At 41.1% G+C, this 17,478-nt stretch overlaps 1 protein-coding gene across 1 annotated transcript in view; it reads left to right on the forward strand.

Moving 5' to 3' along the window:
* Positions 1 to 17,478, forward strand: part of LOC126399193 (ryanodine receptor 3-like) — a 136,886-nt gene that overhangs the window by 81,006 nt on the left and 38,402 nt on the right. Inside the window, exons 38-43 of the mRNA XM_050059034.1 lie at positions 2,465 to 2,567; positions 4,374 to 4,508; positions 8,999 to 9,272; positions 9,549 to 9,663; positions 14,536 to 14,668; positions 16,117 to 16,220. Of these exons, the coding sequence (XP_049914991.1) occupies positions 2,465 to 2,567; positions 4,374 to 4,508; positions 8,999 to 9,272; positions 9,549 to 9,663; positions 14,536 to 14,668; positions 16,117 to 16,220 (864 nt within the window). The remainder of the gene's footprint in view (positions 1 to 2,464; positions 2,568 to 4,373; positions 4,509 to 8,998; positions 9,273 to 9,548; positions 9,664 to 14,535; positions 14,669 to 16,116; positions 16,221 to 17,478) is intronic.

Below are 17,478 nucleotides of genomic sequence, written 5' to 3' on the forward strand. Positions count from 1 at the left end.
TGTCAGGTCAGTGCCCCCTAATATAATGTAGGGGAAACACTGAATCAAGCAAAAAGACTCATGATACCATTTATTTATTATATTTTATTGTAATTATATTGTAATCGCAAATCGCGATATTGTCCACCATAATCGCAATCGCACATTTTTATCAAATCGTGCAGCACTAATCTTGAGTGTCCACCTTGAAAGTGAATCGGAGTCTTTCGGGTTGCTGGGTTAAAGATGTGTGTGAAGCATCTGCATTGTTTTAGAATTTGTAGCTTTTTTGCAGGAACGTTTATTTTTGAATGTCTACTAGGGGTGGACGATATGGCCCTAAAATAGTATCATGATATTTCAGGGGATATCTGCGATAATGATTTTCTTGACGATATGACAAATTATTAAAAAAGAAAAAAAAAAGTTTTATTATTAATTTAAGAAAACAGAATTGCCACAAAATAAGTGATATAGTTTCACAGTTTCCCTTTAGATACTCAGTAAAAACTAAACAAAAGTGATCTCTCATTTCTTTAGCTTGTAAACAACAACAGTAACTCAGAGTGAGATTCAGATTCTGTACACAATTTTAACAATACAACAATATAAAATCTACCAATAATTACACATTTAAACAGCTCCCAAATACAAAAAATGTCCCCTGGGATCTAGATATATAAATCGACAGGGGATTTTTTCTCTTTTAGACAAATCCCAAATTATGAAGTGTTTTCATTTTTTTCCACCTGGACCTGTATGCTCTGCCATTTCTCTAACTAACTAAAGTTTTAATCACTTGAGGACACCGACTCCTGTGTGTGCACGGTGAGAGAGCAGAGGGAGAGACACTGTGCTGCTGCCAGAGGAGCTGCTGAATGAGTTCCCTCTGAGCGGTAACTCGCTAAAAGAGTCTGAGAAGTCCGGGGCTGTTCATAAAATTAGATTATTAAAGTGCTAGATTTACAAAAATACCTGTTTGGCGAGGGTGTAGATGCTGCTACGAATCCGAAATCAAACCAGCCGACTGAGCAGTCTGTGCTATCTGAACCCTTCAGACCAAAACGATCCCCCTGAGGGTTTATTCTTTCTCACAACAGATGTTGAAGCTATCGGCTTTTTTCGCTTTAAGAGGTCAGACTCAGGTTTCGGTGTGTCATGCTATCAGGGCAATGGTCAGACTGGGGGCAGACTGGACAGTGTAACCCTGATTGTTTGTTTGGATCCACGTTAGCTGTTACTCTGGTAACTCTTTATAAGCTCCATAATTGGGATTGAATTTAAATGACTAATGAATAAGCTAATATCAGCTGATATATTAGTCTAGTTCCACTTTTATATTTTCTGTTTTAAATATATAAAAAGCATAGATAGAAGCAGTTTATATTTGTATTGACCCTATGATTAAATATTGGATATTGCTGCTAAGTGGCTAACTATAACACAAACTCAAGCATATTCTTGGATCTCAGTTTTCCCTTAACACCGCATGCTTTCAGTGTTTTTCAGCCCAGTGTGTAATGACTGTGTCAGCACACTACAGTGCCAGGGGCTCAGATCTTTGTACCTAATGAGAACCCCCCCCTTTTTAACATCCATATCTCTTTCAGTGTGTCTCAGAGCCAGAGTAGAGAAGAAGAGAGGGGTGCAACATTATTCTTCCTGCCTATTAGCCAGAAAGACCCAGTCACTCCTTTTCTGTTTGTGTTCAGATCTCTTGCTTTTGTGCCGAGTAGAACACTTGCATACAACACAAACTTGAAAACGCGAGCCAGAGTTAAGATCTGCACGACTGCAAAGCTTTCATGCTCAAAAAAATTAATTGCACTTCCTCCAAGCTGTTAAACCTTGCAGATAAGCACACGCCTTCAGCTCCACTCTGATCCCTGAAAAATAAGTACTGTCGTGGTCAGCAGCAGGTGTATACTGTAGGCAACATCCTCTGAGATCGCTGTATGTTCCTCCCATGGTTTATTAAAAAGCTCTGCCAGAAATAGACATCAGAATAGCCTAAGCTGGACTCTGCATTTGCTTAGCCCGAGGAAGCAGCTCATGTATATTTAGTCTGTTAGCTTGTCACATACAGCAAACACAGCAGATTTGTAGCTGTTCATAATAATTCATCATTAAAGGTCTGTCTGTGTCATTAAGAATTACGTAAGGTGTTAATGTTCACTTGATGTAGAATGCTTCAGACAGTTTCTCTCTGCTTTGATCAGACAGATACTAACTGAACAGCCCATGTGAGCACTCGATGCAGGAGACCACATGGGTTTCTGCTGTCGAGTTATGACTCAGAATAATGATGGTGCTGTCCTCTCTGACTGCCATCCTCCTTTTATGCGTTCTTTCACACATTTGTTTGCTTGTTGACTTATTTCTTCCTCCTTCTCCTCGTCCCTCCTGCTCTCTGAAGCATTTTTTATATCCTCCTCCCCCAGCCTCTGCTGCTAACCTTAATGTTCTGTTTGTCTGTTTCCTGCAGATCAACATCCTGTTGAATTTCAGTGCAGGAGAGGACTGCCCCTGTCCTGAGGACATCCAGGAGGAACTCAACTCCTTCCATGAAGAATTGCGACTGCACTGCGGTAGAGTTTGATTGCTCCTTCATTTCCTTTGCTTTTTGGTTCATAGATATTATTACTTTGTATGCTGCTTTCCATACAAACTGATTCAACTTCACCTTTGACTAACAAAACCAAACAAAAAACAAAGCAGTGGTTCTTGGGGTGCCATAGACACTTAGACTTAGACACTACCAGTCATGTTGACCTTGGCTTGATCTTGTATCAAAAATAATAAAATACAAACTTACTGGTGTATTAAAGTGGAAACAGACAAGTTTTTTGCTTCAACTTATAAACGGTTAACCGGGAATATTTTTAGCCGGTCACACATGTCAGTTTATAGGTTAGTTTTGACTCTCTTCAGTTTACTGCACTGTGCACCAACCAGGTCTGGTGGAAGCTAGCTAGTGGCACCAGTCATTTGGCGATTACAGCTGGTAATGCTGTACAGACTGAACAGTGTTGCTGTGAAATATTGCGCCCACCCACCAGTCTCTCCCCAGGTCGCCCCGGGGAGTAAGTGGCTCAATTTATTTATTTTTTTTAAAATATTTTTTTGGGCATTTTTAGCCTTTAATGGATAGGACAGACAAGTGTGAAAGGGGGAGAGAGAGGGGGAGTGACATGCAGCAAAGGGCCACAGGCTGGAGTCGAACCCGGGCCGCTGCGGCAACAGCCTTGTACATGGGGCGCCTGCTCTACCACTAAGCCACCGACGCCCCGTAAGTGGCTCAATTTTTGAGCTGCAGACCAACTAGCACTACACGGCTTTGAAATGTGGTGCTGAAAATCAAAGAGTCAGTGGAGCGCCAAACAAAATAGGAAGGCCTCTTGTATATCACATCATTTTGCATTTTTGATTAACACCATTTGTTTAGATTTTTTCCCTCCCTTGGTAGCTATCCCGAGTTACCAAAGAGTATCAGTCTAAGTTCTTTGCAGTTAGTATCCCCAGTGGTAGTCTCGCTCACCAGACCTTTCCCAAGAAAAGAAAGGTCTGGCTGGGCTGACTCTCACTTTAAGATTGGAGAAAAAAACGCTCCGGCTGCTTGTATTTCTTTCAACCAATCACAATTGTTCTGGGCGGTGCCACAGCAACGGTGCGCTTGCAAAAATATTGCTGGCGGAAACAGGTTTTGGTGTAACACGCCCACAAAAATATCGCCTACAGGACGCGAACCATGGTAGAAAAATGGCTACATCCCCGCAAGATCAAACACTGCAAAAGTTAGTAAAGGACATGTTGAAAACGGTTGAAAACTGCTACACAACTGGAGGCGGTAGGGCGGGACTTCAGCGGGTGGCTCGTTCTGCCCAATGAGAGGCTGTTCTATGCATCGAACTTCCGCCCACTCAGACTACCCCAGTAGTGGAAATGAAGGGCAGGATTAATGCCATTATTACGTGGTGCCCAGAACTTATAAATAGTAATAACCACAATGGCGATCACTATATATACACGCTGGTATTGAGGCTGCTTTACATCAATATGTCCTCCCAGTATCACCAAACATTGTAGTTTGTTTTACTTTTCTCCGCTCAACTCATAAGACCTAGCAAAACCATTATGTTGGCATGACTACACATCAATGTGGACTCAAAATAACCTTAGACTCAGGGGGATTCATTGGTCTCTAGTGATTGGTTAGTGAAAATCAAATCCCCATCCCCTAAGGAAATTGGTTAGAGTGGATACAGTGTCGGACTAAAGATGGAAATGGAGTGTAACGAGTTCACAGTTGTGCCTAACCCCAGACATACTACACTTGGCCCCTGTGGAAATGTTGAATTTCTGAGTGTCTGACCAAGATGTGTTCCCTCTTGCAGGAATTCCTGTGGAGGAGGAAGAAGAAGAGCAGGACACTTCAATAAAAGGCCGTCTCCTCGCTTTACTGTACAAGATCAAAGGTCCACCTCAGAAGACCGAGGAGGAACCCACAGAGAAGGAACAGGCTGCTCCCAGTAAGTACCTCTGAACACCAAGGAGGAAAAATGGCCTGTTAACCTGAAAGTTTGTAACAGTTATAGAGTTTCTGAGCACCTCATGGCAGAGTGTTGTGAAATTGTAACTTATTCAGAGGAATTGGTAAACTAAGAGATTAAAGGGTTCAAAATAGGTGGCTTAGTGGATAGAACAGGTGACCCATGTACAAAGGTTCCGTCCTTGCCTGCAGCGGCCCGGGCTCAACTCCAGCCTGTGGCCCTTTGCTGCATGATGCTCCCTCTCTCTCCCCCCCCTTTCATGCTTACCTGTCCCATCAATTAAAGGCAATTCTAAAAAAAGGTGCAGATATACATCATAAATAAAACAGAACATGACAGCACTGCCCAGCTACTAGTTTAACAAGTTCTTTGCTTCAACATGGGGTCACTGGTTTCAATATTATTCTCTGCTGCCCTTTGCTGAAAGCATGGTCATGTTCTGTTTCAAATAATAGAAGACTAATGGACAGCCACTGCAAGACTCTGCTATAAATTTTAATGCCTGACTCCAGCCTCCCACACCTAGCCTGCATTATTGAAACGCTTCATAAGTGGACAGATGATGTGATTCATGATGGTTCTTGTAGACCTGCATCACCTTTTGCTCATCATATTAAGATCATAGTTAAGTAGACGTGTTAAATGATGGGGGACGAAAGCAGCTTCTCCTCAAGTCTATTATACTGTGATTTTTTTAAACATGGAAATGTTCTATAATGTATGAACTGGCACACCAAAATCAATCAAACTACTTTTTGACAGCTTTGGAATTAAAGTCAGTACTGTATCTTCGTCATCATTTAGTATTACGAAAAAAGATGAGGGGGTGAAACATCGATAAACCTGCACAAATACTACAAAAAGAAACTGAATCATTCTCAAAGCCCCTGCAAAGGGTTAAATGCACCCTTAACTGTGCTGCCAAGCAGATAGCGTTTCAGTACTCCTGTGCTAATTGCACATATTTAAATTAGGTCATATGCATACATTTGGGGCAAATTTGGCCCCTTTCTAATGCAAATGAGCATCACTGCAAAAACAGTCCAATTCACAAAGGTCAACTCTGACAGCCGCACATAGTTCCAGTAAAATTATTGGCGTTTTCAGAGAGTTGGCGGTAACTTGAGTGCGTTTAGAAGGGGTGTCTCACTAATCTTGTTTTACAGTCTGAAGGTGTGAGTTTGAAAACACCAGCAGCACTGACAGACTGGGATATTAAATCCCAAATACATTTTTTTCTCTTTCGGTATCAAATTCCTTGCCGGATGTTTTGAGGAATGCCTGTGCACCTTGTCGGTCGGGACCTGTAGCTCTGTGTCTGAAATTTTAGTTTCTGTTTTTTTATTGGATAATACCAGCCAGACCCAAGGAAAGGGTGAATTGCGCTCAACTGCAAAACTTCATGGGCGTGTTTGTGCTGTAATATTACCAAAATTTGTAAATCAAACCTTGCAAGGGGTCAGATAGTGGTTGCAGGCAGTGTGTAATAATTCATGGTGCTATAAGTGGCCACAATCCGTCAGTGCTTAGTCTGTGCTGAAAACACATCTTGGAGCACATAAACGTTTTCATTAATAGCACCATACTGACTGTGTGTGATCATTAGCTGATTGGCTTGCAGACAGGGTAGTTTTTGGTGTTAGTGATGACTCCCATGTGAGCCACTGTTTGAGACGATGCAGAGCAGATGTGAATCTGCGAGACATTCACCTTCAGGGCAGCTGGCTCCCTCTCTCTCTCTTTGTATCTGTCTCGTCTCTCATTAGGATTCTGCTCGAATCTGCCCCTTTGTTTGCCACAGATGTTGGGTTGTTTGACTTAAACACTCAAAGTTCAGCGATAGCTTTGGAATAACAATGTTACCATTTGGGGAGGTGCGGCATTTAGACACAGCCCCTTCATTTATCACTACAGTTCACTGAGTTCCTCTGTAGCTGTGCCCAGTTTTATTGTCTGTCATGTCTGTGAGATTAAAGTTTGATGAGACCTGAGACAAAGTTTCAAAGGGTCCCTCAGACTTTAAACCTTTACCAAAAAAAAACAACTTTGGGTTACACTTTAATTTTCATCTGTCTCTATATATCTATCTTGTGTTTTGTGCTCTACTATAAATGTATGAGGTAGAGACATATTGTTCCCTTTTTAATGAAAAACCTTTTTGAGGTGTCAGGGGACCAGAGCCCACAGCTGTTTCTCGACAGTCCTTAGAAACAATTTCAGACATTTTCTTCCAAGGAGTGACAAGTTTGAAGGATAAGCAAAAGTCAATTATACCCTAACCTTTTATAAGTGAACTTACTGCAGGAGAAAAGGTTGAGTGTAGAAGTAGCTCTTCAGGTGGCTGCATTTGGCTTTAAAAAACCATTATCTTCCTACATTTTAGAGTCAAGGCTGGTCAGTGATAAGTGAATGTTGTTAGTGTTGCATTGTGTTTTGTATTGTTGGTAGAGGAGGAACAAGGGAGCGATACAAATTAATTAGCTTAACACATTAAGAGAGTGAAAATTGGTCGAGGGCTCAAGATTTACAGTCTCATATTTTGCATGCATCATCCAAATTTCCCAGTTCGATATGTGGTCACTATGTGTAAAACCCACCACAGTTGTGATGCTTTAATTATCTTGCTCCTAGTGCTCAGCTGAGACACCGTTTCAAATGCTAAATTGAATTCATTTGTTAATTAATTTACTCTTTACTGGCTCTTCTTTAAAGTGACAGATCACACGTACCCAATTACAAACTGATTTTCCAGACTCAAGGTGTCAAGCCAGTCAGATATCACTTCAAAGTACTCTGGTAATTGATCTGTAAACATCCCCTGATATGCTGTATGACAGCATCATCAGTGTACATAAGGACAAAGTTTATGGGAAGGTCATCTGCTCAAATTACAAAAGTAGCAGCGTGACCCCTTTCATGACCTTTCTTTTACCCCCGTGACCCTTAAGAGGATAAGCAGTTACGGAAAATGGATGGATGATCTTTCTCTCTTATGCCGTAGTTAAAGAAATACATAACAAATTGATTATGAGCAGTAAAACCTGTACAATGTTTTCAACTCAATGAATCCCAGATTGATTTTTCCTACATAGCAGAGTTACTTCTCACCTCTGAACCGGTAATAGTAAGCATATACACAGATCAGCCACAACATTAAATCCACTGATGAGTAAAGTGTTACAGTGCAATGTTCTGCAGGGAAACCTTGGGTCCTGACATTCATGTAGATGCCACCTGACACGCACTACTCACCCAAGCACCATTGCAGACCAAGTACTGGACAGTTCAGAGGTCCAAGGTGAAGCCTCTGACCTGTTGGGGCATGGACATAGGACCTTTGGGGGTGTCCTGAAAATCCTGTGGGTTGCGAGGTGCATCACCAGCAAATCCCACAGATGCTTCATCGGATTGGGATCTGGGGAATTTGGAGGCCAGGTCGTTACCTTGAGCTCTTTGTCATTAGAATATTGCATTGTAACGAGATGATCAGTGTTATTCCCTTCACCCCATGTTGTGGCTGACCAGTATATACCAAATCAAAGAATTGCGGCTATAGTTTTATTTAGGACTTATTCTAATTAATTGTTTATTGTTAATTAAGTCTTTGTGTGGCCTCAGAAACTTCCTCTGAAATAGCCTTGAATCAAATGCAGGGGTTGTACTGCAAAGCTTTAAAATACTGGATATAAAAATGAAATACATAGACTGTGCTGGCACTGTTGCTGAACTCTGGGGTGAACAATCCTTTTTTTCCTATTAGGAATGAGCTAAAACACTGCGAACCATTGTTTAAAGGTGTAAAATGGCATTGGCACTGATGCAGCACATGGTGGGACCTGGAGCAGATAGTACAGAATGAGCTAGCCTCAGCGTTTTGTTTTCATACAGACGTAATGTATTTTCTGGTTGCTGGCTTAGCATTCTAATAAGTAGAAACCAGCTAGTGTGTTGTTTAGGAGAGACGCCATTGTTCAACACAGTAATACCCACAGGCTTTACCTTTCTAAAGCCCTCTGAAATGGTGTTTGGAATTTGTGCGTTCCCTTGATTCATACGTAGGATAAAGTAACCCAGAACTATTTAACCTTGACTTATCCACAGCAAGCTTGAGCACAGTGGGACTACAAGCCCAATAGCATTACTTAACTGTGCGTTTGCCACACCTGTTGCACATCTGACACATTTCTGTACGTGTTGTTTTAAAGGCATTGTACAAGGCACCTAGAAAAACTGGCTTATAGTCTGCTCTTGGCACTTTTGTTACGCCCTACAAAGCTTATTGATTATTAGTTTCAGATCAGTATTTGAAAATGACAGTGAATGATGAATGATGATCAGAGTTAGAAAAGTTTAGTGGTCGTCAAGTCATCACACCACTAAACCATTAACCTCTGATACAAAATCTACTCTGACTTTACCACCTCTATTCCATCATTCACTGTGTGGATGTCGAATTCTCACCTCTCCAGCCAACCTGAAGGAGCTGATCTCCCAGACCATAACCAGCTGGGCCCAGGAGTCTCACATCCAGGACCCAGAGCTGGTTAGAGTGATGTTCAGCCTGCTCAGGAGGCAGTATGACGGCATCGGAGAGCTGCTCCGGGCCATGAAGAAATCCTACACCATCAGCGCCGCATCCGTGCAGGATGCCATTAACCTGTTGGCATCACTGGGTCAAATCAGGTCTCTGCTGTCAGTCCGAATGGGCAAGGAGGAGGAGAAACTCATGATTGATGGACTCGGGTGAGAACATTTGTTGCAGTAAACACAGACTTCTCACTCTATCAAGTTCTTTTTTTAATGTAATGTAATTTGTGATGTGAAATATGATTATTGATAATGGCGCGTAGATAAGAGTGTATATATAATATTATAACAAGCGCTCCTCGTTGCACATTGTTATTTACCTAAACTTATTTCCACAGTCAGGCAGTGTTTCCAATATGCTATGTTTTGCTTCAGAACGTTATGGATGTACAATATATCAAGACCTTCACAATCACTTTCTTGTGTTTCCAGAGACATCATGAATAACAAGGTCTTCTATCAACATCCCAACCTGATGAGAGTGCTGGGCATGCACGAGACTGTCATGGAGGTCATGGTCAATGTGCTGGGAGGAGACAAGTCACAGGTAATGGCTAATTATTGACATTTTAAGCCCCGCTCAGTCTTTCGGTATTAGCTGTTGTCAATACAACCCACTGCTATCACATTACTGTCATGAAAACATACACTTGACAAACCCTCTCAACTCAAGGTCACCTTACACGCTTCCTCTGGAGCTTTTGACAGTCATCATTTCCTTGTTTGCTCAGTTGTTGATGTTTAAACTTTGATTCTGAGCACCCTTACAATCTCCCATTCATGCTGACTTAATGCCCGTACACATCCTGCATTTTTTGCGCCCTTGTTTCAATGTAGAGGGGGGGAAGGCACGCTCAAAAGTGAGAGTGATGCCATTGCAGATGGCAGGTGCTCCCAAAGACGTGTTTTGCAGGGTGCAACTACTTTACCATGCGATAAACAAACCTTTGGAACACGGCAATGCGTACCACATGTCATGTGACAAGGAACAACCAATCACAGCTGGTAGACATCTTCTTTTTCTTCTGTAAATGTCAGTCTGTGATAAATATGGAGAAAAGGCTGATCATTTTAGTGCAGGGCTCCGCAGACCTTTACATCTGACCCACAGACAATGTTGTAGTCCTAGTACCCACTTACAAAACAATGCATAGAAGAAGATCAGCGATGAACTTGGGATTTCTGTTAAGTAGGCTATAATACAGTGCTGGTTATGGCTGCTTAATGACTTTAGGTGCAACCTGCCTCTGCGCCCTTAAAAGTTGGCACAGAGTAGCACCCACCGCCCAACCCTGTGTTTTTCAGGCGGTTAAAGATAAAGCAAGGGTCTCTGCCCCTAAAAAGTCCAAGGTTAAGTTGATAGTAGTTTCATATGAATGTAACCCTTACAGATGTCAGCATGTTGGACCTTCTCCCTGATTACATCCAAAATCTGCTGGAATTTTAAGAGTGATGAAAATGTTAATACATCATTTCATGACTTATTGAGGAGTCTTTGAACTGAGAAACTTAAAGGTTCCCTGTGGATTTTTTCCACCTCTCTCTTAGAGTACTATGGATCAGTTTCGTTATGAGTGGGTCCCTGTGCATTAATTCACTTACGTGCATGTGGGCAACATGATACACTTTCCTGCCACACCTTTCACACCGTTACACTAATCTACAGTGCAGGTGGCAGTTATACTCCAAGAATAGCAGCAATTTGCCAACAAATGCAGGGAAGAAGAAGGCTGCTAGCACCTAAACATGGATGTACACACTGCAGGATTTAAAAAGGGGAAAAAAAGATCGGCTTTGCAAACGTTATATGAGAAAGGAATTCAATACATTCTGTCAATTGTCAACAAAACTTTTTGTTTGTGTCAGAAAAAATCTTCACAGGGCACCTTTCAGCAACATCTCAATCAGAGAAACCTAGTTTCTATTTATGTTTCTGACCCATAATAATTGCCTCCTCAGAAAATTAGTGCCAAATTACTAAAACCTGATGGCCCCAGAACTATCTGGGTGGAATATGCCTTGTTTTTGTACATCAGTGATTGGTAACATTTAAAAAAAAAAAAAAAAAAAAAAAAAAAAAGTCAAGCAACTTGCTCACTTTGAAGTACATTATGTTAATTGACATTTTAGTGTCTGATTAACCCCCCCCCCCTTTTTTTTTTTTTTAATTTACATGCAACTGATTGAAAAGCCATGACAGAGACTAACCTTTAATGCTTTACAGGTTGTTTACTGATCTCAGGAAAACAAACTGTATCCTAAGAAGGTGAAGTAAGCCAAGATCAACAGCCCTGTACTCAGAAAAACCACAAGGGTAATGGAGAGGGCAGGAGAGGGCATGAGTGGGGTGAGAGGGAGGCCTCTCAAGCCTGTCCTTTTCGGGCAGTGCTGACAGAAGCTGGAAGAGATGGTTGTGATTTAATGCCCCGTCCAGTGCCAAGCATGAATTAAACCTCAGACAGAAAGACCTCAGGGAGACATTCAGGCCCTCACATCTGACTCCGGCAGTCTCATCGCACAGTCTCAGACATAAATTCCAGACCAGTTTACTGCCACTTGATACGTGCGCTTCACTTACTGTGGCCATATAAAGTGGCATTACCACAGCTTGTAAGTGTGTTTTACATATTGATTATATGTTACAACGATGTAACATGTAATCAAGGTTTAAAATAAATACACTACAAAAAAGTTTTTCCATTTTTCAATCCAGACTTTTATAACATGTTGATTCCCAAGTGTGCACAGCGTTAGCACTCAGAGAGCATTAGTACTGAGTGACTTTTCCCAAGGCTTAAACACATTAAATAGATGAAATTGCTTTGGCTTTTAGAAGTGGAAACATTTGGCATGATTGAAAGTTGAATAGTTAAGGCAACATGTCTGATGATGAGTGTCATTTTCTGTGCTGTTCATATTCACTGAGTGTAATTTACCAGAGATAAGGTGTGGATTTCCCTCCCTCCGGTATATATATGTCCCTCTGGCAATTTACTTTCATCCGCAGCATGGACAAAAATGACTTCACTCTTAGATAAATGCTCATGCTGAACCTTTGACTGAACCCAAACTAGATTGAGGATGATACAGAGGTAACAGCATTATATGCAGAAAGGTTTAGAGGTGAAATGATTTTCCAGTTGTTGTGTTTTGAACAGAAAAAAACATTTTATTTATTGACTGCACTTTTATCAGAGGCAAGCATTTAAGGCTCCAGCAACCGCTTATTTGGGGAAAGGCTCAATATCATCCTCACAAATATTTTCTTGTCTCTCTTGACAACATCAGGTTGGCTTATATGGTATGTTTGGAGAATATTTAAGAGTTTCAAATTCACTTTAAAACCCGAGGGTCTGAAACGCCAAACTAAAATGGGAGAAAGAATCAGGCCTGGAGATATCTGAAGACGATAGAAATGATATATGGGAAAGCTGGGCTGAAACTGCCAACTCACGGTCCTTGAGAGACTTCTGTTGGAAGAACATTGTAAAATATTTTGTAACTCCAAAGTAGAAATTTATTCAAAAGGGTTATTAGATACAGAGTGAATGCTGGAGGCACTGTGGTAAAAAAATGGCTCATCATTTTCATATTGTTTGGGCTTACCTCTTATTTTTTGATATTGGCAAGAGATTGAAATAGAAATTGATTGATGGGATTTTTGCCCAGATATAATGTGACAAAATACTCTTGGCTTGGAGCAAAAAAAGCCACCACATGGAAATGGCTGCAGTCAAGCTGTCCATCAAAGGACGACTGGTCTGTCAACGAAATAAACTGTATTGAGACACTGACCTTTTCATGAAGACTGCTACATATACACCGACAGATACACTGACAGGTGAATTGAATAACATTGATAATCTACTTACAATTCAATGTTCTGCAGGAAAACCTTGAGCACTGCCATTTATGTGGATGCCACTTGACACGCACCACTCACCCAAACACCATTGTGGACCAAGTACACCCCCTCATGGCAACAGCTCTCCCTGATGCCACACACCACACCATGCCACACTGTAAAAACTACTTGAGAATGGCCAGAGGAAGGTGACGAAGAGCTCCAAACATCGATCTGGCCTCCAAACTACCCAGATTGCAATCTAATTATGCAACTGTGGGATGTTCCAGTACCCCAGAGCTAAGTCCAACTTCAAGCTGGGGTCTCCTTGGATCGGACTTGGCTCTGACCTGTCAAGGCGTGGACACAGAACCTCTGGGGGTGTCCTGTGGTATCTGGCACCAGGGCGTTGGCGGCAGATCCTTTAAGTCCTGTGGATTGGGAGTTGAGGGACTGGCATATCCGCTGGATGCTCAGTCAAATTGGGATCTGGGGAATTGGGCTATTCCTGAGCAGTTGTTGCGGTGTTTCATTACGCACTGTCCTGCTGGGGTGGCCACTACCATCGGGAAGTGCCATTGCTATAATTGGTACTTGGTTACAACAGTGTTTGGGTGAGTGGTGCATGTCAAGTAACATCCATGTAAATGCCAGGACCCAAGGTTTCCCAGCAGACCTTGCATCGTAACGAGATGATCGATACTGTTCACTCCACTGGTTGGTGTTTTTAATGTTGTGGTTGATCAGTGTATGTGCCTAAAGGATGTACAGGAATAATGTCTTTCAGTGACATATGTAATGGGTCACAAGTATGTCAACCCCATAGAAGTAAAAAAAAAAAGAGTAGAACAGACCTTGAACTGATTGACGCTGTCATTTGACAGGTTCAAAAGAAAATGGCACTTGTTGTTAGTTACTATGGTGACAACACATGAGTAAAGTGTGTCACACTTGCTAGTTTTTTGGACTCTGTTTCAGCCTACTTTACATAATAAGTTGGCGTTTTCCTTTTGTCTTTCTCATGATGATCATCATGTATGATCACATTAAAAATTATGAACACCTGAGTGTCCTGGCGTGTTGCAGAGTCAATGGTCAACTAAAGCCTCAGTGACATCTGATATTAGAGAGATGGACAATAGCCAAACATGGCCAAAATTGTGATTCTCTTACGTACCAGTGGAAATACGAAGCACCTAAATTCAGCAGTCCTCAAATCCTCTCCAGCAACAAGGTGATGGAGATTGTGCATAAAAAGATGCCTCTACATGCTTCATACTTCTCCACTGCTTGTTTGTTGTTACTGCAACACCTCACCTTAAGGAGTTTGCCAATAGCCACTTGTTGATTTATACAAAAGTTGGCAATGGCAACAGTACACATAAAAATGGCAGCTGCTCTGACCATCCTGCTATATTGATTTGAATGAAATATTCCATTCTGCTTATGCTTTGTTTCTATGGTCAACTCCTTTCTGCTTGAAAATGTCAATAAGAATAAAGTTGTGAAGAAATAAATGAATGAAACTGTGGGTCTGCTTTGATTTTAGCATGTCTTTTACATTTGTGTCCACAGGAGATTGCCTTCCCCAAGATGGTGGCCAGCTGTTGTCGTTTCCTGTGCTACTTCTGTCGTATCAGCCGCCAGAACCAGAAAGCCATGTTTGACCACTTGAGCTACCTGCTGGAGAATAGCAGTGTCGGGCTGGGTAAGTACTGGTAGAGTCATAAAATGAGACAGTCTGCTCTCCTTCCTGTCCTGATAGTGTCCTTACAGCATTGTCTTTTATTACATTTAGTGTGTATCATTCTGAGAGGATGACAGAGGTTTAAAAATGAATGGAAAAATCTAAATATGACAGATGAGGGCACTGAAATAAAAGATGGGAGATTTTCAGAAGGTGAAGATTGGGTAGTGAGAGAAAGTAAAAGGGTATGGTGGAAGAGAGAAATATTGAGAGAAGAAGTTAAATGGTTTCCTTGACATTTTGAATTTCTTCAAGTATTTACCACACTGTAGGAACTGAAATATTGCACATTGCTGCTCCCGAAAGTGATGTGAAATATTCACAGAAACCAGTAGGTGCCACTCGCTGGAAGGGTTTTTCATTTAATTGAAGTGCAGACTCAAACTTATCGCCCACATTATGCCAGAGTATCTGTTTGAAAGTGAAAGGGCCAGAGAGGCAGGAAAATGAGGGACGGGGGTTATTTAGTCATGCAGGGCAGGACTGATGAGTCACTGGGCTCCGGCTGCTGCTGGTGTAAACTAAAGCTCCTGCCTGTGAAAGAGGAGAGGTTCACATGGTGTGGAGAAGACAGATGAATGCAAACACACCAGTCTGTTACGCCCAACATGAAACATTTGATATTTGCTCACTCATAAATCACATATGTCACTGTGAAGGTGCTGGGAGATGTGCCTCGTGCTTTCTCTGTATTTCAGGGCTAATTACCTCAAATGATGAGTTTGCCTGAGTGAAGGACATAATTAGAATTATAAACCAATTAATGATTTATTTTTTTTATCTAAATTGCCATGCAGCAGTGTGCACAATTATTGTCAGAGTAGGTGTCCAGTGGGAGTGTAACCATTTATTTAGGCAGGGAGTTTTGCACATTAAGGTGCAGAGGATTCATTAACTTATGATTAACTATCTGCACAACATCAGTATTTCTGTTACTGTTACCAGTTTTTTTTCTAATAAATTGCACTCATTACAATTATAATGGTCATTGTATTAAATCAAAGACTCTGATGTCCATTAAAAGTGACACAGTTAATCTATGAAACATTCTTTTAATCATTTAATGGTTTATAGAAATGTGCATTATGTTTGCAACACTAATTGAGTTTCAAACATTACTAGGGAAAGAGAGCAGAGGTGTGAAGTGCTTGTAGAATTAGAAAGAGTTGGAAAAAATATTTTGTTGTTCTTGTAACAATAAATATCTTATGTGTATAACATTTTTTCAAAAATCAGGGTAGTTTCTAATGATCACATCTGACTACCTGCTACTCTGAACTGCAAGACACTGGAGAATATCACGATAACATATGTAGATAGACTGCCCCCTGTTGTTTAGTCCAGAACAAATGTAAAGTTTGCTTTGCTGGTAACACTTTGTCTGTGTTTGTGTGTGTGTATATGTGAAGCCTCTGAAGCTATGCGGGGCTCCACTCCGCTGGATGTTGCAGCATCTTCAGTGATGGACAACAACGGCCTGGCTCTGGCTCTGGAGGAGCCTGATCTAGAGAAGGTTTGTTTGTGAAATCATTTTGACTGCAACTTAAATGATTGAGGTTGATATGCACTTAAATAACACCATTATTGCTCCTGTGTTATTAAGCACACCCAGTGGGGTCAGGCTGATTAGACTAGCAGTCAGTGTTGAGTTTAGTGTTTGGTATGACCTCAAGGTATTTGTTGTTGTAGCAGAGGAATCCGTCATATGATAGACTTGCTTGTTAAATACTATTTCAGGCACTGTAAAATTGTGGATTTGAATCAAATTACATTTAACATGCTGAGAAAAGAAACCAGATATTCTGGTAAGAGTACATTTAGTTTTATTAAGGTTAAATACATGGAAACAACCTTTTAGTCTCAAAGCATGTACTGGGACACTACAATGAAATTAGCATTGATGATTTAGTGGTATCAAGTGGTGAGGTCGCAGAACTGAAACTTCTGACATGTGCCTAGCTTGAGGCAAACACAGTTGCCGACACGAAAATGGGAAAACACAAATGGCCCTATATGGAGCCAGTGTTTGGTTTATCCATCCTGGGCTATAGGGCTGCAACTAACGATTATTTTCATTGTCGACTAATCTGTTGATTATTTCTTCTTATTTTATCGAGAAAAGTGTCAAAATTTTGAAAAATGTTGGTCTGTCTCTCCCAAACCCCAAAATTATGTCAATTAATGTCTTGTTTCTTACTCACGCCAAAGGGTTTTAGTTAACCGTCATGGGAGAGTGTGTAAAGCTGCCAATATTTGAACGTAAGAAGCTGCAATAAGAGTGTTTTGGGTACTTCTATAGTACTTTTCTATGAAAAATGACCGATGAGTCGACTACTAAAATAGTCACTGATTATTTTAATAGTTGATTAGTCTTCGATTAGTTGACTTATCGTTGGAGCCCTACTGGGCTACTGTAGAACAACATGGCTGACTCTGTAGAAGGGGACACACTCCATACATAGATATAAACAGCTCGTTTGAAGGTAATGAAAACACAGCAATTCCTAGTATAGGGTGATTATGAACTAATTAAAAGATTAGTCATTATAAATATTATGTTCCATTTCTGCCAATAGATGTCCCTAAATTCTATGTACTAGGCCTTTAAATGAAGAAATGATAGTTAGGAATTCTTGTGAGGTTAGACTGACACCTGGGCCACACTGCCTGTGTGAGCAGTGCATGACATCTACCTCGCTGAACTGCTACAGCTTGCATTCGTGCGACGTTCTCACAGACAATGTTGTTGGTGTGGCACTGCTTGTAAAGCT

The sequence above is a fragment of the Epinephelus moara genome, chromosome 12 (assembly GCF_006386435.1).
Source record: "Epinephelus moara isolate mb chromosome 12, YSFRI_EMoa_1.0, whole genome shotgun sequence".
In the NCBI taxonomy this organism is placed as follows: domain Eukaryota; kingdom Metazoa; phylum Chordata; class Actinopteri; order Perciformes; family Serranidae; genus Epinephelus; species Epinephelus moara.